At 48.4% G+C, this 25,815-nt stretch overlaps 1 protein-coding gene across 1 annotated transcript in view; it reads right to left on the bottom strand.

Moving 5' to 3' along the window:
• LOC100473192 (mucin-16) overlaps positions 1-25,815 on the bottom strand; it is a 42,441-nt gene that overhangs the window by 8,348 nt on the left and 8,278 nt on the right. The window contains 23 exon segments of the mRNA XM_034660029.1: positions 4,498-4,565; positions 4,898-5,061; positions 6,122-6,270; positions 6,999-7,066; positions 7,406-7,536; positions 8,808-8,980; positions 9,138-9,205; positions 9,302-9,423; positions 10,319-10,384; positions 11,627-11,662; positions 13,023-13,195; positions 14,867-14,960; positions 14,963-15,151; positions 18,173-18,208; positions 18,493-18,665; positions 19,094-19,161; positions 19,257-19,381; positions 20,953-20,988; positions 21,677-21,849; positions 22,412-22,479; positions 22,679-22,803; positions 24,056-24,115; positions 24,359-24,394. Of these exon segments, the coding sequence (XP_034515920.1) occupies positions 4,498-4,565; positions 4,898-5,061; positions 6,122-6,270; positions 6,999-7,066; positions 7,406-7,536; positions 8,808-8,980; positions 9,138-9,205; positions 9,302-9,423; positions 10,319-10,384; positions 11,627-11,662; positions 13,023-13,195; positions 14,867-14,960; positions 14,963-15,151; positions 18,173-18,208; positions 18,493-18,665; positions 19,094-19,161; positions 19,257-19,381; positions 20,953-20,988; positions 21,677-21,849; positions 22,412-22,479; positions 22,679-22,803; positions 24,056-24,115; positions 24,359-24,394 (2,401 nt within the window).

Genomic DNA, 25,815 nt, shown 5'->3' on the forward strand with positions numbered 1-25,815 from the left:
AGCACTTAAAATATGCTAGCATGGGTGAGGAACTGAATGTCTCATTTTATTTAGTTTAATTAGTTTATAAGTAAAAAGCCACGGGGAGAACATTTTTGAAATGTTTTCAGTAAGGACATCCAAAAATCCATAAAATCATTGAGAACACTAGCAAGAATGGTCAAAACCAACTTTTTCAGTAGTCTAGAAATTAACCAAAGGCCTGCCAATCTGAAGATCATTTAGTTAAGAAAAAAAAATGGCTGAATCTTAGTAAAGGAAACAAGATTTACGGCATTAGAACTTGCATTATTCCCAACTTGCTCTCATAATATCCGCAGAAACTTTGAAAGCCACCAGTATGAGAACCATGGAAGCTGTGAAAACCAGCAGCCTAGCAGCCATAATCTATTTGGAATTCCCCCAAAAGACCCATTCCCATTGAATTTTCAATGGTTCACTTGTCTGCAGAGTCCTTTAAAAAGCCCCATTTTCTGGGCTTGTCTTTATTTGACTCAGAGACTTTTCAGTGAGGAAAGCCTATTTCCAGAGCACGTGCTAAAAACAATCAGTGATAGTTGTTTAACATGGCAGCTGCCTGAGGGAGCAATACCGGTTGGGGCAGGCAAGAGGTGAGTCAAAAACTTTTTAAAAAGTGGGTATGAGATGTCCCTGAGGGGTTTTGAAAAGCTCCAGTGGGTTTGTGGGGGAGATCTAGAAGGTCACAAGTGTGTGGGGTTGTGTGAATACTTGAAAAGGTCTTAATCTCTCACCTCTAGCTAAAAGGTTTCAGATATTAATATCTGAAAAAAATTATCAGTGGAATAAAGCATATTAATAGAATAAAGGACAAAAACACACAACCTCAGACACACCCAAAAAAAGAATTTGAGAAAATACATCCTTCACGATTGAAAAAAATAAAAAGCTAAACAAACTAGGAATAGAAAGAAAGTTGCTCAACCTGAAAAATAGCGTCCATGATAAACCGACAGATAAAACCATACTCCGTGGTGAAAGACAAAAATTTTTTCCTAAGACCACAGACAAGACAGTGTTGTCTTCCCTCATATCATATCTTATTTACATTTTAATAAATGTAATTTTAATAAAACAATTAGGCAAGAAAAAGAAGAACAAGCATTCAGATTGGAAGGAAAGATGTAAAATTATCTCTATTTGCAGAAGACATATTATTAAATATAGAAAATCGTAATACACACACACACGAAACTGAAAACTATTAGTTCAGCATGAATGTAAGATATAAGACCAGTATACAAAAATCAATTGTATTTATATACACTAGTAATTAACATTCTTAAGATGAAATTAATAAAATAATTCTATTTATAATAGCATCAAAGAAGAAAATACAAAACACTTAGGGATAAATTTAACAAAAGCGTTGTGAGATTTATATACCGAAAACTATAAAATATGTTGAAAGAAATTTTAAAATACCTGAATACATGGAAGAGCACACCATGCTTATGGACTGAGGATTTATTATTGTTAAAATACTCCCCAAATTGATCAACAGATTAAGTGCAACCCCTACCAAAATCCCAGCTGTCTTTTATAGAAATTAACAAGCTGATTCTAAAATCCATATGGAGTTGCAAGGGTCCTCAAATAGCAAACCAGTATGGAGGAAGTACAGAACTAGAGAATTCTATTTCCCAATTCCAAAACTTACTACCAAGCACAGTAATAAAAACAGTGGCCATTAGTATAAGAATAAACATATAGTCAGTGGAATTGAACATAGGGTAAGGGAAGGAGAAATAAAATAAAAACAGGGAGGCAAACCGTAACACACTCTTAACTATAGGGAACAAACTGAGGGTTGTTGGAGGGGAGGTCGGTGGGGGATAGGGTAATTGGGAGATGGGCATTAAGGAGGGCACTTGATGTAATGAGCACTGGGTGTTATATGCAACTGATGAATCACTACATACTACCCTTGAAACTAATAAGATACTATATGTTATCTAACTTTAATTTAAATAAAAAATTTATATAGAACTTGCATCCATAAACGAACTCATGCAATCATGGACAACTGATTTTCAACAAGGATGCCAAGATAATAGGGAAACAATGGTCTATTTAACAAATGGTACTGAGACAATTAGATATCCACAAACAAAAGAATGAAGTTGGACTCGGACCTCACAACATATACAAAAATTAACTCAAAATAAATCAAAGCCTACATGTAAGAGATAAAATTATAAAATGCTTAGAAAAAAATCAAGGTATAAATCTTTGATTTGGATTAGGCAATGGTTTATTAGATTTGGGACTAAAATCAGAAACAACCAAAGAAAAAAATTGATAAATTGAGTCATCAAAATTAAAAATGATTGTTTCAAAGGGTAGTACCTAGAAGGTGAAAAGGTAATGTAACAAATGGAAGAACATATTTGCAAATCATATATCTTATCAGGGTGTAGTATCCAGAACATACAAAGAATGATTATAACTCAACGATAAAAAAAAAAAAGGTAAAACTGGGAAAAGGACTTGAATAGACATTTCTCCAAAGAAGACAGAGAAATGAACAATAAACTCATTTATGGAACATGAGAACTAGGAAGATCGGTAGGAGAAGAAAGGGAAGAAGAAAGAGGGGGGTAAACAGAAGGGGGAATGAACCATGAGAGACTGTGGACTCTGGGAAACAAACTGAGGGCTTCAGAGGGGAGGAGGGTTGGGGAAATGGGATAGGCTGGTGATGGGTAGTAAGGAGGGCACGTATTGCATGGTGCACTGGATGTAATACGCAAGTAATGGATCATGGAACTTTACATCAAAAACTAGGGATGTACTACATGGTGACTAACATCATAAAAAATATTTAAAAAATTAAAAAAATAAAGTCACTCAACTTCATCAATGTTACCCATTTCATAGGGCTATTACGGGGCAAAATTAAGAAAAATACATGTATAGCACTTAATACAGTGCCTAGGATAGAAAAAGAAATCAACAAACGTTAATAACTACTATTGAAATCATACTGTTTTATAATCTGTTTTATATTCACTTAATAGATAATAAACATTTTTGTGCCATTAAAGAAAAAAAGAAATGAACAATAAGTACATGAAAAAATGTTCAACATCACTAATCGTTAGGAAAATGCAAATTGAAACCACAGTGAGATACCAGTTCACATCCACTGGGATGACTATAGTAAAAAAAGGATAAGAACAATTGTTGGTGAGGATCTGGATCGGTTGGAACCCTGAGATATTGTTTGTGGGAATGGGAAACGGCCGAGCCTCTGTGGTAAACAGTCCAGTAGTTCCTCAAAAGTTCACATGAAATTACCACGTGACCATACAGTGTCAGCCCTGTGCATATGTCCAAGAGAACTGAAAATACAAACTGACGCAAAAACTTGCACAAGAATGATCATAGCAGCATTATTCATAATAGGCAAAAAGTAGAGATAACCCAAGGTCCATCAACGAATGGATGGAGAAACGCGAAGTGGTATAGCGCCCCTTGTGGTTTGCTTCCGTAAGAGACTCTTAACTCTAGGACACAAACTGAGCGTTGCTGGAGGCGAGGTGAGTGGGGGGATGGGGTCACTGGGTGACGGGCATCAAGGAGGACACTTGATGTAATGAGCACTGGCTGTTACATGCAACGGATGAATCACTAAATTCTACCCCTGAAACTAATAATACACTATATGTTACTTAAATTGAATTTAAATGAAAGTTTTTGAAAAAGCGGTTAGCTCTAAGACAGAATATTATTTAGTCATAAAAAAAAGGAATGAAGTACCTATATGGGCTACGACATGGATGAATCTTGAAAACATTATGCTCAGGGAAAGAAGTCAATCGCAAAAGGCCACATAGCATATGAGTCCATTTGTATGGAATGTTCAGAATAGGCAAATCCAGAGAGACAGAGAGTAATTATTGTTTGCTAGGGGATGGGAATAAAGGGAAGAATAGGAAGCAACTGCTAATGGAGACAGGATTTTTTTAAAAAAAAATATTCCATGATTAGATAGTGGGATGGTTGTACCACTCGATAAATATGCCACTAAATTGTACACTTCAAAGGGGTACATTTTCTATGTGAATCATATCTCAGTAGATGTATAAACAGTTTGGATTGCCTCACTGATCAGTGTCCACCCTCCTGAGCAGCACAGATAGACTGCTGGACTCTAAGTCATGTGGTTCTAGCCACCCCGTCTTCTATGGATCCGGACTTCAACAGCTAACTTCTCAAGGCATGGATGTTACACCCCATATTCCATGGCCCCGACACCAGGCACCTCCATGTCTGCGGAGGCCTACCCTGGCTCTCTCAAATTTCTAAGCCAGTTCAGCTCACTGGTTTAGGAACAAGTTGGGTTTTAGGTAAGAGTTCTATACTCCCAGGGCTATCTTCCATAAGAGCTAGAAACTGGGACCATGACATGGGGACACTTTTACTTGAAGGACAGTGAGAGTCTCCAGAGTGATTCGGTCCTGAGCTGGAACTCACCTGAATGCTAAAACTTGACAGCCAGAGAAAGAACTCTTGATGCTGCTGTTTCGGAAGAGCTGGTTGAGCTGAAAGACAGGGTGATGTTCCCTTGATCCCCATCCCGGGCCCAGTGGCATCAGAGAATCGTTAGCCACTGAGCATAGTTCCCATCTATTTTTTCTTATCCCAACAAACATTAGCCCAGATATTTGTACCAAACGACGTCCCATTCCAGGGTATGACTTAGCTACATGACCCTGAACTAGCTACTGCAACTCTCTGTGCCTGTTTCTTAATTTGTAAATGGGCACACGAACCTGTCTTCATGAATTGTTATGAAAAATCACCCTCTGACTGCCCAGTGTCCATAGGTCTGTCTCTACATGGGGACAGAGTGGACACACAACCCCATTCTCACCGCATTCTCAATACTTCTCTTGTTCCGCTGGTGTTCGGTGGTACCTGGCTGGGCTATGTCCTGGGAATAGAGTAGGTTGGTGACAGTGAAATTCAGCTGGAAGTGCTCGGGGCTGGGACTGCTGGTTGGTTTCTCCGTTGGTAGATAAGCCGGTGGCTCCACTTCTACAATAAAAAGAAGATATTAAAGTCCCGATCAGGTGAAGATTTTAGCGAAGAAGTCATTTCAGCTAGTCTACTTGTTCCTGGCAACGTGACCTGAGCCAGATTTTTAAAGGTGTGTTACAGGAGACCCTCTTTCCACCTGGCCACTATCCATCCAACTCTCCCCCAAGCACTGTGAGAGCTCCCTAGTATGCGGGGAAGAGGAAACTTGGCCCGACTGGGGCACAGAAGGCAAGTGCGGGTACTGATCACCTCGGGGGACACCTGTCATACACCTTTGCTGACCTAGGTTCCTAATGCGTCTTGCTGCCTCTGGTCTTCTCTCCCTCTCAATCCTCTCTCTATCCAACACCCAGAGGGTGAGCTTTCTAAAGCAGAACTCTGTGTCGTGTTCCTCTGTAAACCATTCTGGTGCCCAAGAAAGTCCCTCTCTGCATCTATAGCTTACCTGCAACTTCTCCCATGTCAAAGTGTTTGCTGCAGCCACACCAAACACCTTCTAGCCTCCCCAGATATTCTGTCTTTCAGGTTATAAACACACGTAGCTCAACTCCCTATCTCTTCCCACTGGCTAGGTCATGTTCGCCATCACTTCTCAGTTTGTTTATCATTTCCTCCGGAAAACTTCCCAGTTGGGTTGTGTGTATCCCTCCTTGGGGTTCCCATAAGCTCTTGAAATTCCCTGATTATAGCAGTTATCACAGTGCATCACCAGTACCTATTTACTTTCATGACACAGTTGTTGAATGAATGAATGAGTCCTTCAATCAATCAATGCATGACTCATAGCCAGAGGGCCTAAGAGGGCAACTCAGGATACTCTACGTTTTGGGCTGGAAAGATTTATGTGTAAAAATAACCATTCCCTTGGGTGCAATTGCTATATGTTTTCTTCCTACCTCCTGTTGGCTGATCCACAGCCATGGGTTGTCAACATGGGCCTCCGGAAAGCCCCCCTTTCCCCTCCAGAACTTCCATCCATTCCACTGCTACTGAGAAGCCCCATCCTTCCTCATTGCCCCATCTCTTCAAGCCATGAAACCAGCCCCCAGTCTTGCACCTGTCACATGCAGGTCCGCCAGCTGATAGGTGGCGCCTAGCCAGTGGGATGAGATATTCAGAGTCTTGTCCAGAAAGACTTTCTTCACCACACTGGGGTCCACATTGGAAGAGAACAGTGCCTTGACGGTGACCAGCATGGAGCCCAACCTAGGGACAGAGACCACGGAACTCAGCCATCACTCCACACCAGCAGTGTCTCCTGAGTTCCTGTTTTATAGACCTCAAGACCTAGAGATGAGGAGCGAGATATTATCTCCCAGGCTAGAGAAGAGACACTGACCAAAAACACCAGGTTTCCAGGAGTTGGGAATAGAACAAATAACTATAAAGATCATGAACATCTACTGAGCGCCTCCAGGAAGTGACTTACACATTCCCTCACCATCACTCTGGTAGACGGCATTACTATAATTATCCCCCTCTTAAAGACAAAGGAACTGAAGTTTGGGGACATTCAAAGTCGGCACTGTGTCCCACCATCCTCCTGTTCCCCAGTGTAGATTTCGCAGTTGTTCCACCCATTCCTCACGGACCTGGGTTCAAACCCAATTTGGGCAATCTTGAGCTGTTCACTTCACTTCTCTGAACCTCAGCAGGGGTGTGGCCATGGGAAATGCTATTACTGGGCTGATCTTTGTTGAAAGTATCCAGAAAAGGAGAAGGTGGTGGAGGCTAGTGTTGGTGGCCCCGTGAGGTTAATTCTTTACCTGCCTTCCCCCTTGAAGACCTATGGAAGGAGACGGTAGGAAGAGCTGGCAGGGACATGGGGGAGCATGGGTACCATGTCAGTGACTTTCAGCTCAATGACTGTGTCAGGACAGAAGCTCAGAGCCACAAGCTACCAGCTCAGCCAGCTTCCAACCTCCCCAACTTACGTCAAGTTGGTGACCAGGCAGGAGCGGAATATGTCTTGTAGTTGGCTGCCTCTGTAAAGTTTGGTGACCTGGAATAAAGGGTGGGGACAGTGGGTGAGATGGAGGCCTCCTGGGGCTGCGGGGGGCCTTTGGAGCCAGTAAAAAAACACAGGCCTTGGAGCAAAGGAGTTCTGAGTTCAAATCCTGGCTGTGTGATCTTAGGCACACCACTTCCCTTTCTGAGCCTCAGCTTGCCCATCTGGAAAAGGCGGGAGGCAGCCAAGGCACCACCTTTGGAAACTGAGAGAACTCAGAACACATAGGGAAAGTGCAGAGTTGGAATAATTACTTAATAGATGTGAATCAGACAGAGGAATGAGGGGGGAACCCAGGGCAAGGAGAGAGAGGACGGGTGAGAGAGACGCTACCTTGTCCTGAATGTCCCCCCACAGGGCTGTGTACTCCAAGGATGCGGGGTCTGGGCTGCTCAGGTTCCAGTTGATGATGTGGAAATTGAGCTGATACTCCCTCTGGTTAGATAAACTCTGGGGTGCATAGCCTGGAGCCAATGAGAGGAAGAGAAGACAGCTGGAGAGGCTTACCCTTTAGCACAGAGAGAAGCATGGTGCCTACTGTCACCATCAGCCAAACTCAGGCCCACACGCTAGGGGCTTCCAAATGGAAAGTCACCCCACAGAGGGTGAAAACTGAAATTTTACAGAGATTCTCCCGGGGTGAGCTTTTCTGCTTGTGGTTATGTAGTTCCCACTTGCTGGAATGTTCTTCAATCCTCTGCTTTTCCTGGAAAACTCCTACTCATGTTTCAGAACCCCAATGAGATGGAACCCCAGGAGAGTAGGGATCCATCTGTCTTGTTCTTGCCATGTCCCAGGGCCTAGTACAGTGCTGGGTACATGATAAACTCTTCTAGCCCTCCCTGAATTGTCCCTCCTCTGTGCTTCCACGGCACCCTGTGAATAACAGTGTCTCTGCCTTTTCTGTGTGTTCCTAAGTAATATTTGGTTCTCTTGGTTATAAGATTTTCAGGGAGAGAACCTGTATGCTCTATCTCTGTACCCAGCATGTGGCTTTGGACAGAATGGTAATGTCTATGTGTTTGTTGAATGAGCGAATGTGAACTGCAGGGGATCCTCAAATATGGGGCTGAAATACGTATCTCCCATGTGTTCACTCATTTACTCATTCACTGGGTGTGACGATGTACTGACCCATAAAGAACCGAGGCTGTAGTGGCACGTTACAAGACCTTAATTTCGTCGAGTTGGATAATTAAAGAATTGTGGTGAAGTATGCTTAGTTGGTCTGGTGCCCATCTAGGAACCAGGGGCCATGTAGAGCGGGGTTTCTCAACCTTGGAACTACTGATATTTGGGGCTATGTAAATCTTGGTGGTGAGGATCTCCTGTTCGTTGGAGGACATTAGCAACCTCCCTGGCCTCTAGCCACTAGATGCCAGTAACACTCTTCCCCAGTTGTGGCAACCAAAATGTCTCCGGTCATTGTCAATGTCTCCTGAGGGGCAGAATCTAGGGGCAGAATTGCCTCTAGATTAGAATCACTGACATAGAGGGGCCTCACATAGAGGAACTCCTGTCCCAAGAGATTCCATGAGTCAGACATTTGGGGTTCAAATTAAAATTCATTATATTAATTTGTCAAAGAATTTCATGCTATTTACCTGAAATAACGGGAAAGACTCTCTCCATGGAGAGTCTGGGGAGGGTGTCTCCTAATCAGAACTTGGGCTGACTTGTTAAAAAGGAAATAAAGTAGAATGGGGACCAATAATGATTGCTGTAAATCACTCACCATTGACGAAGAGGCTGTCACTGACCAGGGTGTAGAAACCCATCTGGGTGACACCATGGGTCAGTTGGTTCAGCTCCCAGTAGAGCTGCTCTCTGTCCAGCCCATGGCCCATGGAATCATGGCGGTAGGTGCAGATGGCATCAATATGGGTGGCTGCCCCGTCATTCTCAGGTCTGGGGAGAGAGGGATGTGGGGACTCCAAAGAGAGGTCCTAAAACCTCACTATGGGGTCCACAAGGAGAGAGGAGCAGATGGGAGGTCAGTGGGAAGACTGGAAGGGTTGGTCACCAAAATGGTCACTACTGACAAATGCTCAGGAAGAAGTCCTACCTGAGGGAGATGAGTCTGCAACCTGAGTAGAAGGGGCCCAGACTGCTCTTCTGGAATAAGGATCCAAGCTGGGGAAGGAGGAGGAGGAGGATGAACAAGAGAGACAAGGGTGGGGGAAGGGTGGGCATTTATCCCACAAGGAGCTGCGGGGAGCAGGGTCTCACCAGGCGCTGCAGGGTCCTCTTGGTGGAGCTGAACATAGCTGAGCCATTGCTCGTGTCCACTGAAAACTGGAGGTTGGAGATGGTGAAGTTGAGTGTGAACATCTTCAGATTATGTCCCATAGCTACAAGAAGAGACGGGAGAGATGGCTACTGAGAGTTGGCAAGAGACCTGCATTCATTATACTCTGTCATCTTCTCTTCCAGGGGCACCACCACCCACCATTTGGTCGCCCAAGTCAAAACCAGCATGTCACTCATCTCTTCCTCCCTCCCTTCCAAGTAACCCCAAGTCCACTTGGAGAATGGTCCTCACATACATCCTCTCTATCCTGTTCCAGCTCAAGCCTTATCTTGTCTCACCTGGACCAACACCCCTGCAGACTTACACGATGTCCTCTCTAAAGAACGTTCTTTACACTGAACACTCGAAGAAATTTTCTTAAGTGAAAATCTCAGTATATTCACCACTATCCAAGGCTTCCTTTGGCCTTCAGTGTCAAGTTCAAGCTTCTTGACCTGGCACTCAAGGTCCTTCCCAATATGATTCTTGCCAACCTTTCAGCTTCACTTACCCGTCTACTCCAGGTTAAGCTTTGTGTTTTATGCAAACCAAATCCTCTCAATTATCTCCATACACTATGCTGTTTCTGGCCACTTAGCCTTTGCTCATTGAATCTCGTATACCAGGAAAACTCTTCATTCCCTATTTTCCTGGATGATCCCTTCTCATTCTTAAAGACTCAGTTTGGGTGAAACTTTCTCCAGAAAGCCCTTCCCTTCAAAATTATACTAGGTGCCTCTCCCCAAAATATCTCACATTGTGTTATAATGGTCTGCTGATCTTGCAAGACCGGGGGCTCCATGAGGGTATGCTTTAGATTGTATGCGTTAGAGGGTATGCAACAGTATAATCTTTGCGACTGACATGACTGTCTTAAACCAGAATTTTACAGCTGACCGGTAGAGGTGTGGGACTGGAGAGCTTTTCTTGGGAAGGAAAAAGAATCTCCCAGATACCTGTGGTGGCTTCTGGTTGCACAGGTGTTGATGAACGAGGCAGGAATGTGGTGGGTGCCTCAGGAGCTGTGGAAAGGGCAGTCATCAGGAAGGAATAGAGTCCCCACGGAGTGGGAGAAACTCTCCAAAGCTTGCCTGGGCTCCAGCAGGGGTTGTCCCAGGACAAACATTTGCAGGTGTGCCATAAATGAGAGTAAGAGAAAGAGGAACTGTGTGAACAGAGGGGTGAGTGAGCCCATGAGTGAAATAAACCCAAGAAAGTAAGGGTAGGTGAACAAGAGAGAGACTAAGCAAAGAGAACAGGGAGATGAATGGGAAGAAAAGTGGACAGACAGATGGGATACCTTGAGGACAGAGGAAGAATGAACAAATGAAGGGTCAAAGGAAAGCAAGAATAAACACAGGAAGAAAAGTTGGAGATATGGAAGGAAGGAAAAAGGAGGAAAAGACAAGCAAGTGAATAGGCAGAGGATGGATGGATGGATGAATGAATGAATGAATGAAAGGAAGGATAGAAGAATGGATGAAGGGTAGAATGAATGAAGGATGGAGATGGAGGGAAAAGGAAGAAAGCATGGATGGAGGGACGAATGGATGGAAGAAAGAAAAGAATGAAAGATGGATGGATGGAAGGATGGACAAAGGAGAGAAGGAATGAAGGATGGATGGAGGGAAGAAGGAGAGATGGAAAGATGGATGGATGAATGGGTGGATGGGTGGATGAAAGAATAGAGGGAAGGAGGAAAAGAAGGATGGATGGACGAATGGAAGGAAGGAAGGATGGATGAATGCATGGATGGACAAAGGGAAAGAAGGAAGAAAGGATGGATGGAGGGAAGGAAGGAAGGAAGAATGGAAAAGACTGAGAGAAAACTCAGAGAATGGAAGAATGGATGGATTAAAAGATAGATGAATGGACCATTGGACAACTGAACAGGCAAATTTGGCCAAACCACTGAGTGGCCACCGCAGTTTGCAGCTTGACATTGAGGCCCCTTCTGTGGCTCTTGTAGGAGATCTCGTTTCCAGGAGAACGGACTCATCATCTGACCTCAACCTGCATCCCTGTAGGAAATGCTTGTTCAATTTCTTCCTCCAACCCAGAAGGGTGTGGAAAGTTTAGAAAGCCAATGCCATGCCTGCAGGCCCAGAAGAGACCAAGGACTCAGCATTCTTCTTCCCACTGACACCTGGCCCCACTCAGGAGAGCAGGCTGAGTTTGGGGCAAGCTCCTTTTATTAGTGAGGAGAAAAGTTTGGCTGAAGACCCATAGAGGCTGATACGGGTACTAGATGCAAAGATACGTACTTGTAGGAGGCTCATCTGGACCACGTTCATTATAACCTGGAAACAAAAATGTCACACATAAGGGGAGATGATAGAACAATCCCAGATATTCCATGCCTTTGTCCATGTGGGGCTCCTGCGGGATGCCTTTCCCTCCGCGTACCTGATAAGCATCCAGGCATCTTCTAAGATCAGACTCAAATGTCATCTCCACCCTTAAGGTTTTCCTGATCTTCCAGGTAGAGCTGACCCTTCCCTATCCACCTCTCCAGCATGCCCCCGAGAGACTCTCATCACATTTATGTTCACGTATTTATTCCGTCACATATCTCTCCATCCTACCATCTGCCCTTCCACCCTCCCTCCAGTGTTTCTCTCCATCCCACAAATATTTATGGAGAACCTAGTATGTGCCATGTTCTATTACATTTGGGGAATACAGCCCTGAAAAAAATGTCTCTGCCCCTTTGCAGCTTACATTAGGACAGGTAGCCCGAGTAGCCTGGTGCCAGGCACGAGGCCTGGTTTATAGAAGACGCTGGTGACTGCCCACTGAGTGAACCAAATGAAGCGTATTTTTCAGGGGGAAGTAGCCTAAACTGGCCCCCGTAATAGCCAAGGTGAAGGGAACAGATGTGAACTCAGAACACCAAGACCCAGACAGACCACAAACCTACTAATGGCATGGGAAGGTCCCCTGCCTTCTCTGTACATCTCCCTCTTTGCTCAAATGGGAGTCATAAAGGACCAGGATGTCTCCTTGCCCACCTGACATGGCAATGGTGATAAGAAAGTGTGAGTTGCCAAATGCCATCCCCAAGTTGGGGACAGAGAGGAGAGAAGCTGAGTTATTCCAATACACCCCACCATGTTCTGTGCTCTGCCTCTTAGAACCCCAGAGGAGGGTCACCCTCTTAAACACGGTCCCTTCCTGGCTTCTAGGCTGATGCCCAGCATGTCCAAAACTTGGACCCCCCCCCAGATGTTCAGAGTGCCTGCCTAACTTCCTGGCATTGGGGCCCCAGCCAGAAGAGAAGCCCATCCCCGGTCTAGGGCGAGAAGCTGGGAGGGGAGACACATGTGGGATTTTCTTTCCCCACGTCTCTCCTGGAATGACCCTTCTAGGAGTTAAAGGCATAGGGCGGGGCATAGCATTGGATGCCCACTGCTGGGGCTCATGCCCGGCTCCACCCTTCTCTAGCTCCACCCACCGGGCAAATTCCTTAACCTTTCAGAGCCTCTAATTCTTCATCTGTAAAACAGGCGTGATCAGGGACAGGCTTACAAAATGACTGTCGGAGGGTGGGGGTCAGTATGGAGTTGCGAGTCACACCTTAGTTTGTCGTAAGGTTTCCCCTAGAGACCTGACCTGTGGGATGAGGGGTGGAAGCAGTGAGGGGGGCTGAGAACCGCTCACCATTGAGGAAGAGGCTGTCCTTGTCCAGAGAATAGGGACCCAGCCGGGTGATGCCATGGGTCTGCCGGCTCAGCTCATGGAACACCTGCTTGGCAGGCAGACCCGGGCTGCTGGGGGGCTGCCGGTAGGTGCAGAGGATGTCCACCCTTGTTTTGGCACCATTCTTCACAGACCTGAGGATGGAGAGATTAATGTTTAGGGACTGCAGCCCACGTGGCACCTCGCCACCTGTGGTCACCGCACACCTCACGTCCTGTGTTCCAGCCTTGTTGAACCATTCACAGGTTCTCTGCCTGGACACACTCTCTCACCCCAGGATCTTTGCACATGCAGTGACTTCTGTCTGCAGGTCTCTCCCCTTCTCTCCTTACTCTCCAGTGATTTCCAGGTCATCCTTCAGATCTCAACTTAGACATCTCTTCCTTCTCAAGAACTGGCTGAGTCAGGAGAGGGTCCTGGCTGCCACAGGACCTCATACTTCCCCATCAGAGCCCTGATGGCCCTCAGTGTGAATATATATTATTTGTTCCTGTTCCCTACAGACAGTGGCCTCCATGAGGTCAAGGAATGGGGCAGTTTAGCTCACTGTTGTCCTGAACTCCTAGCACCTCACACGTTGCCTGCTCCATGTAAAAACCAAAGTCCTGATGAATGGAAAAACAAAATATGATATATCCATACAATGGAATATGATTCCGCTTTAAAGGTGAGGGAAATCCTGACACCTGCCACAACGTGGATGGACCTTGAGGACGTTATGATCAGTGAAATAAGACAGACACGCAAAGACAAATACCATATGATCTCACTTGTATGAAGTACCCAGAGTGGTCAAATTTGTGGAGATGGAAAGCAGAATGGCGGTTGCTAACATCTGGGGGTAGAGGGAAGCAGGGAGCTGTTGTTTAATGGGTATAGAGTTTCAGTTTTTCAAGTTCTGGAGATTGGTTGTACAATAATGCGAATATACTTAACATTACTGGACCGGACACTTAAAAATGGTTCAGATGGTAAATTTTCTATTATGTGTATTTAACCACAATTAAAAAAAAAATCAATCCCCACCAAGATTCTACACAGTGTATACCTTGCTGCTGCCTGGAAACACACCGCCTTTCTCTCTGTCCCTCTCTCTCTGCTCCAGCCACACCGGCCTCCTTGCTGTTCACTGAACATGCCTACCTCAGGACCTTTGCCCATGCTGTTTCCTCTGCCTGGAACAGTTTCCATGGCCAAGTCCTTCTTTTCCAACTGGGACACTGATCAAAAATCACGTCCCCAGACAGCTACCCTGTGCCCTGGTAAAGCTGCTTTCCCGTCTGTGCACTTCTGCTTTCCATCACCTTACTGTATTCAAAACCCTTTTAGATAGTTATTCTCCCACTGAGTTTCTGCTTTCTCCACGAGACGAGTGCAGGGGCAGTGCCTGCGCTGTCACTGCGGCACCCCCACCTGCCTCAGGAGCTGCAGCAGTGACAGTGGAATGGACAACACAGATGGAAAAGTGCTTTGTAAACACCAGCAGAACGCACACTGACCCAGAAAAGCGCAAGTAATCGCCTGATGGGTAGAGAGTGACGAGGAGTTTCAGCACCAGCAGCGGCGATGGGTGCACAGCACCGTGCACGCAACAGGTGCCACTGAAATGTATACTTGAAAATGGCGAAATGGCTAGTTTTATGTCTACACGCATTTTGTCACAATTATAACAGTAATGTATTATGAAGACGCAGATGCCAAAAAGGACCCTCCAAGACAGTCTGCCACAACGAGGAGTGGCCCCCGCAGTCAGAAGTCCTGTCCTTCAGTGGTGGGCCATGGTGGGTGGGTGGAGGGGCTCTCACCTTAGTGAGGTGACTTTGCAGCCTGCATATCGGGCGCCTAGGCTACTTCTCTGGAACAGCGGGCTGAGCTGGAGAGGAAGGAGAGGGCCAGTGCGGTCAGAGCTGGTGACAGCCCCGAAGAGAGGTCGTGGAGGAAGGCACGGGGAAGCTGGCCTCTCACCAGGTGCTGCATGAGGCTGTCCGTGATGTTGAACTTGAGGGAGCCGGGGCGGCCCATATCCGCCGAGTAGCGCAGGTTGTCGATGGTGAAGTTCAGTGTGAATGGCTCCTCGCTGACCTCTCCAGCTGTGACAGGTGCAGAGAGAGCCAAGGCTCGTGTGTAGTTGGGGTGCCCAACGTCCACCCATAGTGGGGCTTCCAAGGGCCTCTTGTCCTCCTCCCGATAAACCCGAGTGTCACTTGTGAATGGCGACAACTCCAGCAGCAAGTAAGCACAGGCTTCCTGATTTGGGGGCCGGAGATGCTAGTCCCACCCAGGTACAGGAGGGGAGGGCTCTGTGCACACACTAGAGGCTTTGTTCTTTCCGGGAAGGGAAGGCTCCAACTTACCACACTGATGTGGAACTGGGAAAAACCCCAGACATTGTCCCCCAAAGTCTCTCTGCTCCCTCATCTCTAACTCTATATCTCTCTGTGCCTCTGTCTTTCTTTTCCTCTCTCTCTCTTACACCCAGGTATGCCAATCTTCCATGCATTGTGTTAAAAAACAAAAAAGCCAACCAGGAGCTGTAAGCAAACTCTCTGCACCTGGATTTACTCATCTGTAAGGTAATAATGATTCCTCCTTCAAAAGCTGTGATGAGGTTTGAACAAGTCGAATTCTGTAAAGTGCTTAAGCGCAACGCCGGGCATGGAGTAAGCACTACAGAAGTGGTCATTGTAAAAAACAACTGAGCAAATAGTTTCTGATCACTCACTACATGTGGAGCTTTTCACCTGGGTAAATATGAGCCGCGCGCTAGAATCATCCACACTAAACGAAGGAGGAACCACAGTACGTAAATGGTCCTCTGCCCAGGGTTACATGACTGGAGAGGGAGCGTCTGGGTTTGGACTCGGGTTCTCCAATCCCAGAGTCCTTGCTCATGACTCCCCTGCGAAGACACACGCTCTTGCTTAGACACATGCAGCTGGCTCAGTGTTCAATAGTTGGGGTGACCTCTGTAGACCCCAGGAGAAGTACTATAAATGACATCTGATGCAAGTAAGACCAGAGGCCCAGTGGCTTGACTCTAGAATAGATAAGCAGTGAGCAGCACAGGGTTAACTGTTCAGGACAAATCTCTGGAAGAAAAACTGACCTCTCCTCTTCCCTCCCTTCTTTCTGTTCACTACTCCTTCCGAGCTCCCTTCTGTCTATCCTTCCTTCCATCCTTCCTTCTTTCCTTCCATCCTTCTTTCTATTCACCCATGCATTCATCCTTTCTTCCTTCAATCTTTTCTTCCATCTATCCATCTTTTCTTCCACCTCCCTCCATCCCTTCTTTCCTTTCTTCCATCATCTGTCTGTGCACCCATCCATCTTTCCACCCATCCATCCTCCATGTCTCCATCCATCCACCCACTTGCCCATCCATCCACCCATCCATCCACCCATGACATCCACCCATCCATCCACCCATGACATCTACCCATCCAGCCACCATCCTTGCATACACCATTCCTTCCTTCCTCAGTCCTTCTTTTCCTTCCTTGTTCTCCATTCATACCTCTTTCTACGCATTCTTCTGTCTGTCCTTCCTTCTATCCCCACTTTCTTCCATCTATCCACCTTTCCTTGCTTCCTTCTTTTCTTCCATCTATCCATCCATCTTTCCTTTCTTCCATATCTATTCCTTCTGTTTAGACATTTTCCCTCCCTCCTTTTTTCCCTTTCATTCATCTTTTCTTCCTTCCATCTGCCCATCCACCTTCTGCTCTCCTTCCATTCATCACTCCTTTCTTCTTTCCTTCCTTCCTCCCATCCATCCATCCATCCATCCATCTTGCCTTCCCTCCATGTACTTTGAATTGATCCTATAATGCTTCTGGCTGTATTCCAAGAACTGGATACTGATCAACAAAACACAGTCAATGTAACTGACTTTAACTTATTTTTCCTCCTATCATTTGGGAAAAGATGGTTGTCATTGGACCTGAGGAGCCCGAAACCCTGCTGATGTTGGAAGGAGCAAAGGAGGATGCTGTGGTGTAAAAGATCAGAGACGGACCCAAGAAGAGAGTCTGAGAGGCTTGCAAAAACACACTTCTAATGCAAGGGCAATTAATTCTTGAAAAAGCTACAAGGTCCTCATTCCAGGGTTTGCTGGGGTCGAACTCGAACACAACAGGTGCACACCAAAAATCAGCATCTCTTTCTAAAGAAATTAACTGATAGATGCGTGAGACTGAGTTTTGGAGTCACAGGAACTCTTGGTTCTATTATTTATTTGCTGTGTGGCTTGGCAGCCTCTCTGAGCCTGAGTTGAAATGGAGCTAAGTCACATGGTTGGAGCAAGGAGAACTAAAAGGTAAAGTGCATGTTTTTTGGATGAATTGTGTCTCCCCCTCGTCCCCGCATACACACACCAAAATTTGAGAAGCTCTAATCCCTAGCACCTCAGTAGGGGATTGTATTTGGAGACAGGGCCTTTAGAGAGGTAACTGAGTTAAAATGAGGCTTCTGGGTTGGCCCCTAATTCAATCTGGCTGCTATTGGTATAAGACAAGATTAGGACCCAGAGGGACACCGGGAATGTGTCTGCAAAGGATTGACCAGCCAAGAGGCGGCCAGAGGGTGCCACCTGCATGCCAAGGAGAGAGGCTTCAGAGTGACCGACCCTGCTGGCCCCTTGCTCTGGACTTCCAGCCTCCAGCACTGTGAGAAAATCCATTTCTGTCATCTGAGTCACCCGGCCTGTGATATTTTGCTTTGGCAGCCAGAGCTGACCAGACAGCATGTAACGTAGCACGGTGCCAGGAAGGCGGTCAGCTTCAACACGTGTTCACTGAAAACCCAACAAATGGTGCAACACTGACGTTGAGACACTCTCAGAATAGCGGACAGAGAGGTGAGTAGGAAGATACGAGAAGAGTACAGGGCAGGGTTTTAGGAGAATCCGAGTGATAACCACGCCAGGGTCAGAATGGTAGGAGGACAGATCTGGGTGTGAGATGTTCTTGCCCTGGGCTGGGACTCTCCACCAGAACCCGGGGAGTGACGGGATGAGTGAGGGGCCCTTCCAGGTGTTTTCCTCACTGAGGACAGGAGGTAAAGGAGAACAGAGTGGGATTGGGACCCAGGAAACCAGGGCCAGGAATACTCACTAGTGGTGGTCGGGGCTGTGGTTCCGTAAGTGTAACCTGTGGAGAGAAGGCCAGAGGAGCTGAGCAAGAGTCAGGGTGAGCACAAAGGATTAAGAGAAACGTAGGCTTTAGGGGCCTCTGTAGGAAAAGCAAAGGGGAAGAGGCAGTGGAGGGGATGTTCAAGGAGGAGGTGTCCATGCAAGGACATTATAGGTGGCTGGAGCCCATGGTTACATTATCAGAACCAAGACCAGAGAAGAAGGAGATGTACCACAGCTCCTTTTAGAGAAACACAAAACTCTGGCCAGGAGAGGGACCCTGCCCGGAGCACAGCTCCTCACCATTGACATAAAGGCTGTGCCTGTCCAGGGCGAAGGGCCCCAGCTGGGTGATGCCATAGGTCTCCCGGCTCAGCTCCCAGTACAGCTGCTCTCTGTCCAGCCTGGGGCCCGCAGGGTCAGAGTGGATGGTGCAGATCATGTCCACTCCCGTCGCTGCTCCGCCCTTCTCAAGCCTGGGGAAGGAAGGACATGTGGACATGGAATACTGAGGAGGGGTCCTTCTGGATGTGGAAAGCAAGAGCGTAGAAGGCAGGTGGCTGAGAGGGGACAGAAAGGGCTGGCTCAAGCCCAAAGGGGGCTCTACTAAGTGTCTCTCGTCTGAGACAACCCTCAGACATCTAAGAACAGAAAACACTTGAATTGGAATTTGAAGACAAGATACAGTGGTTCTTCCAAGAGGAAAGCTTTCATCTAAAACAAATGATCATCTGAATTCTGTAAGTAGAAACGTGACACTTCATTTCTAAGGACTGAGTGTTCCCACCACCTGGGCACAAGGAACACATGAAGGTGTTATGGTGGGTGCTGGACACCGGAGCCCTGCTGGCCAGTACATGAAGGTCCACCAGACCCAAGGCATCCCTCCATCTGGGGGTCTCACCTGAGCGAGGCCAGTCTGCAGCCAGCGTAGAGGGGGCCGACAGTGGTCTTACTGAACAAAAGCCTGAGCTGGTGGGGAAAGAGAGGGGGGTGAGCAGAGGGGCTGAAGGGCTACACGAGCAGGCGTGTGGAGGGGCTGATGGTGGTCATTGAGGGGCTCTCACCCGGTCCTGGAGGATCCGCTCAGTGGAGTTGAACTTGGAAGAAGCTGGGAGCCCCATGTCCTTAGTGTAGTGCAGGTTAGTGATGGTGAAACTCAGGGCGACGGACACCAGAGTGGGGCCAGTGGCTGCAGTGGCGGGGGCGGGGGGAGAGAAAAATGTCCAGTTTGGACCACAGCAAGGACTAAGATTGCCTGGAGCTCTAACAGTGGAGCACCAGGAATGGACCTAAGTACAGCCATGGGCGCAGAAGCTAAAGGAGAAAATGTTATGGGATTTTTAGACATCGGGAACTTTCGCTCATTCATTCAGCCAGTGTATATTGGGTATCTAATGTGTGCGAGGGTCTGTGCTGGGCTCTGCGGGCCAAGGGTAAACAGGGCACAGTCTCCTAAAATTGTGGCCAGGAGAGTAGCCAGACCGTCATGCGGAACCAGGAGGGTGTGCAGTTCCAGGGAGGCACCCAACCAAGGACTGAGGACAGCTTCCGGGAGGAAGCATCATTTCAGGTGTGACCGAAGGCATGAATAAGAATTAGGTGAACAGGAGCTGAGCAAGTGGAAGAGTACTCAAGCAGAAGAAATCAGTCTGGGTATGAGCCTGGCAGGAGGACAGAGCAGTTGCACTCAAGGGACTTGACTGTTTTCATTATGGCCATGTATAGACATGAGACTGAAGGGGCCCTCTGAGCCCCAAAAGGGGAGCAGTGACTAGCTCAGGGGTTTGGGCATGACTTATGGATAAGGTGGAGTCACCCAAAGATTGTCAACAAGACGGGGATTCTGTGGACAGGGGTACATTGGGAGGGTCGTCGGCAGCTGCTGTGCAGAGGTCTGTAGGACAGAGTAGAGGCTACTGCACCAGTCCTAGCACAAAATGCCAGTGGCCTGAATAAAGGCTGAATGACAGATGCAGAGCAAGGACGTGCAAGATATTATGAAGGGAGAAAGGAAGATTTGGTGATGGATGGATGGGAGGTGAGTGAGAGGGAGGGTCAAGGTTGGCGCCTGTGTTCCTGCCTTTGGTGATAAGGAAAAGGAGCGAGTTTGGGAGAAGATAGTGACTTCAGGGTCAGAGACCAAGGGGCTGGGTGATGTCCAGGAGGTGGGTGGACCAAGGGCCAGGAGCTGCTGTGTGGAGTGGGCTGGACTCAGGATTAGGATTCTGAACAGCTGGACCTTGAACAGCTAGATGGTCCCTGAAACCCACAGAAATGCATGAGTTTCCCCGGGGAAGCTAAGTAAGCAATAAGGAGGGAAGAAGTGATGTTGAATGAATGATTTTGTAGAAATGATTTTGGTACCGGTAGGACTTTCCTACTTGTAGGCTTGAGGGGTGGAGCCAGAGAGGACTTGGGGAAGGATGCAGGGGTCACAGCAGCAGAGGGAAAAGAACACAAGGGATGAAATGAAAGGTGTGTTATGCCTGTAAGGGAATGGTGGCAGTGGGGGCTCTAGTTATAAACTGTGTGCCTGGCTTTATGCCCCCTTTAGCCTGGAGTCGGGGCATCGTCCTCGGCTGTGTTGCAGGGAGGGGTGGCTCCTGTCCCCTCCAGCTCAGCCCACACTTCCATGCACATCCTCTGGACTCCTTCCCATCCAGAAAGGGGGAACAGGAGGGAAGGCCTGGCTGGTTGAGCAGCTCTTATCTTTAGGGAGAGGGTGGTGGGCCCAGGCTCACAGAAGTCTGAAATACTCACTGTTGGGGGCGGTGGCTGAAGCTGGGTGGGTGTAACCTGTGAAGAGGGGGAGTGACAGTGAGGAGGGGAAGGGAGAGGTCCTCAGTGAAGACGCAACCTGGCTGCTGGGGAGATGGCAGCTGGCGCATCGCAGCTGTGATTCTTAAAAAGGAAGATGATTATGCACGGGAAGGGAGCAAAGTCTACTCGCCCCCATCGCCAGACAGACAAAGGACCTGCTCAAAGCCCTTGGAAATGTGAACCCCCAGTGGAGGTCTGAACTCATGCAGAACCCTGACGCAGCAGAGGCCCTCAGCGCGGAGGACGGCCCGACACAGCAGTCACCATTGACGTACACTCTGTCATCGGAGAAGCTGGGAGCAGACCAGTGCTCAGGGTGGGGACCTCCTCATCCTGCAGATGCCAGGGCCCAGCGCCTATGTCTGGGGCTTTAATGGGTATAGGTCCCCGTTCACCCGAGGCTGGGGCTGGAGCAGGGGTGCGGAGGGCAGGCAGTGGGCTCCTGGCTGTCTCCATTCTAAGGTTGCAGAGGGACTCACAGGGTTGCAGGGACTTCTGAAGCCTCTGAATACTCACTGCTCGGGGGGGTGGCCCGGGTCTGGCGGGTATAACCTGCACAGGTAGAGGGGGAAGGGGTGAGGACGGCGAGCAATGAGCGAGAGGGAGGAATGGAGAGGAGGATGTGGGGCCTGTGGAGATGGCGGCGCAGACGGCAATCCCTCACCATTGATGTAGACGCTGTCCGGGTCCAGGGTGTAGGGACCCAGCCTGGTGGCACCACTGGACAGCCGGCTCAGCTCCTGGTACAGCCGCTCTCTGTCCAGCCCGGGGCCCACGGGGTCAGGGCGGTGGGTGCAGACGGCATCCACTCCAGTGGCCGCCCCATCCTTCTCGGGCCTGGGGGTGGGGGGTGGGGGTAACAATAGGTGGAGTCCCCAGGCAGGGCTCCTGGGACCCCTGGGCAGGACAGGAAGGGGCCAGGGCAAGTGAGGGGCTGTGCGCACAGCCAATGGGTGGGAGGATTTGTATCAAATTGCGAGTGTGAAACCTGCAACCTCAGGGCATGGGGACAGGACAGCTCCTGCCTGAGACAGGGGAAGAGCTGGAATTTGGGATTAAAACAAGGAGAAAAGGCACGCTTGTCTTGAGAGTTCCATCCTGGGGACAGAACTGAAAACCTAAAGGAAATGTCCTCTTTGGTCAGAGGCAGACAGGAGGGAATTTGGAAGGATGACCAGACTAGGGTCCCCATCCTGCTGAGGGGCTCCACAGAATCTGGGGTGTGTGTTAGTGGGGGTGGGGGGTGGTTACAATCAGAAGAGGCCTTGATCCTAGAGCTGGTGCCCCGAGTTCCGCCTCTGCCGAGGACATGGACAGAGAAGGCGGGAAGGAAGCGGTGGGGACTCCTGGGGCGTGGGAGCCCTTGAGGCAGCCCTGGCCGGGGATTGCAAGGACTCACCTGAGCAAGGTCAGTCTGCAGCCTGAATACAGGGGGCCCACACTGGTGTTCTTGAACAAGGGTCCGAGCTGTAAAGGAGAGGGAAGTGAGCAGAAGGTCGGGGGGGTGGTGGGGAGCAGGTAGAAATGAGAGGGGTGGGGGCTGGCACCCCCGGGCTGCAAGGTAGCCGGCACAGGTGAGGTAGGCGGGGTCTCCGTGGGCGTGGCAGAGAGCAGGTAGGTGGTGCCTGGGGGGGTGAGGCAGGAGAGCGGCGGGCGGGGCTCTCACCAGGCGCTGCAGGTTTCTCTGGGTGGCATTGAACCTCCCGGAACCAGGGCGACTCATACCCTCCTGGTAGTGCAGGTTAGTGATGGTGAAGTTGAGAGTAAACAGCACCAGGGCAGGACCAGTGGCTGCAGTGGGGGCGGGAGGGAGACGTCAGTGAGCCTAAGCGTGGGTCATCCCACGTTCACTGGGGAGGGGCTTCCTCCAAGATGGGCAATTTCCATAGGAAGGAGATCCCAGACATTAGCATTAAGTGAGGGGCTCTGGGGATAAGTGTGGAAAATCACACTACGGAGTTAAATGTATCATCACACAGAAAGCAAACATTCTGACCCTCCAGTTGGCTGAAATTCCAGACATCCCCTTTTTTGAGGGTTTTTTTTAACCCAAATTATTTCTGTGAGAGCCGATCATTTACTGATTTTTAAAGATTTATTTGGAGGAACACACTGCATGTGTATGGGTCAGGCCGTTTTAAGTCTTTCACTTAAATTTTAACCCATGTAAGCCTTGAGGCAAACCCTTCAGAGGGAGATAGTATTCTTATCCCCATTTTTCAGATGTAAAAACTGAGCCCAAGGACGGTTAAATAATTTGCCCGCAGTCACACAACCTATAAATGGCAGAGCACAGTTCAAACCTGGGCACTGTGGTCACAGAGTGTGCGCTCCTCACCCATCCATTCTAGCACCAAGGACAGGTCCGTACAGTGCCCTGCTCCCTCTGGCCTGAGTGGTCAGTGGTCAGAACACCTTCAGGAGGCCCTAGCTGATGAGTAAGTAGAGACTCAAGAAAGACAGCGTTAGGAATGATGGGTCATCCAGGACCCTCAGCAGGGTCAATGGCTGGATCAAAATCTGCCTTGGGCCACTGAGAAGCCAAGAATGGCAAGTTAGCCCTTGGCCCAACCAAAGTCTGCTGAAATCCCTAACCGGGACCTGGAGGAGGGCATTTTCAGGTACACACATAGTTCGCGCCGCTCCCTTCTTTCTTGGAAATGAAAAACAAGTGCTCAAGAGAAAGAAGCCCCCCTCCCACACCTGCGGAACTCGCCCCACAACCATGCTGACTGTAAGTCAATACTTCTTTGTACACTCAAGTCCTTATTCTCTTTCTTGCTGGAAGCCCATCAAAGACTAGGGCCCTTTCTATTCTGTTCGCTGCTGCATTACCAGGGCCTTTCATCCAGTAAGGGCTAAATGAATGCTTCTTGAGTGAAAGAAAGAAAGAAAGAAAGAAAGAAAGAAAGAAAGAAAGAAAGAAAGAAAAAAAGAAAGGAAAAAAGGAAGGAAGGGTGGGCACGGTACTCCATGTGTACCTGCCACTGGCCAAGTACACCCGACTTTTGCACGACAGGAATGGCAGAGAGGAAGCTCCTACCTGTGGAGGCAGGGATGGGGGTCGCTGAGGTTGCTGGGGAGATGGTGGAGGCTGGTGTAACTGAGAAGAAAACACAGTGAGGTGAATATGGCAGGAAGGAGGGTCTCTCCAGCCAAACGGGGCCCATCATGGGGCCATCCTCAGGCCTGTGCCAGGCTTGTCTTTTCTAATTCTGGGAGTGAAGGTGGGGATAGACTGGAGCTTTCCAGGCCCCTTGTGTCCCTGGGGATGTGGGGTAGGCATAGTGAGGAGGAGAGATGGGCCTTAAGGCAGAGCAACGCTAGGGCCCAAATTACTACTCACCGCCGGGGGTGGAGGTCAGGACCTGATGGGTGTAATCTGCAGAAAGACAGGAAGAGAAAGTATGAAGAGTTGTAGGGATGGGAGGAAGTGGCAAAAATCTGGGGGTTCTTTGGGTATCTCTGGATCTATTTATGTAAGCAGCATTTAGAGAGCTCCCTCAAAGTGCAGACGCAGTAGACAAACTCCAGAGAATGTCGCAGAAACCCAGGGAGGGATTTCTCTACCAGGCCATCCGCAGACTATCCCTTGGCCACCTGCACCCCCTTCTCCGAGTGTCTGATCCCTCAGTGAATCCCCAGGAGAGCTGTGAATGTACACCCCTCTGCAGGAAGAACCAAAGGTGCGGGCCAAACTTGCTGCTAACTTCTCCTGGACGCTGGTCAGGAGGAGGTGTGGATGGGCTTGGATCAAGCCTGTTCTCAGTCATGACCCAGCAGAGCTTGAGCGGAGCCTCCCAGTTCACGAATGCCTTCCTGGAAAACCAAAGAGCCTTCCACACGCTGAGGAACCTAATTTCCTTGAAGTCTGTCCCACAATCCCACGGCAACTTCAACTGAATGAGTAGCGACTGCCAAGGGTATTTTGTTGGTAAGCCCTCTAGAGCTGTCTTGAACTCAGAAAGAATGGAGGTTGTTACCATTTAGCGATGTCTGCCATGGATGAGGGATTGGGGAGTGATGGCATAGATGTCATCTGTCTGTCCTAGACAGAATCTGACAGTCATTAAAGATTTGAACAAGGACAAGAAGGGAGTATTTCCACACATGACAAGAAAGTGTATTTCATCCCATCTTATCCTGAGAAAAATCCACATACTTCCTATGGACTTACCATGCACAAATGGCCTAACATCACCATCATTATCGTCATCATCATAGTCAATATTACCATCACCATCATCATCATCACCATCATCATCATCATCATCACCACCACCATCACCACCACCACCATCACCACCACCACCACCACCACCACCAGCACCACCATCACCACCACAACCACCACCATCATCACTACCATCATCATCACTACCATCATCATCACCACCATCACCACCACTACCACCACCACCATCACCACCACAACCACCACCATCATCACTACCATCACCACCACCACCATCATCATCACCACCATCACCACCACTACCACCGCCACCATCACCACCACCACCATCATCATCACCACCATCACCACCACAACCACCACCATCATCACTACCATCATCATCACCACCACCACCACCATCATCATCACCACCATCACCACTACCACCACCACCATCACCACCACTACCACCACCATCACTACCATCATCATCACCACCACCACCACCATCACCACCATCATCACCACCATCACCACCACAACCACCACCATCATCACTACCATCATCATCACCACCACCACCACCACCATCATCATCACCACCATCACCACCACTACCACCACCA

Source organism: Ailuropoda melanoleuca, chromosome 4, assembly GCF_002007445.2.
Source record: "Ailuropoda melanoleuca isolate Jingjing chromosome 4, ASM200744v2, whole genome shotgun sequence".
NCBI lineage: Eukaryota > Metazoa > Chordata > Mammalia > Carnivora > Ursidae > Ailuropoda > Ailuropoda melanoleuca.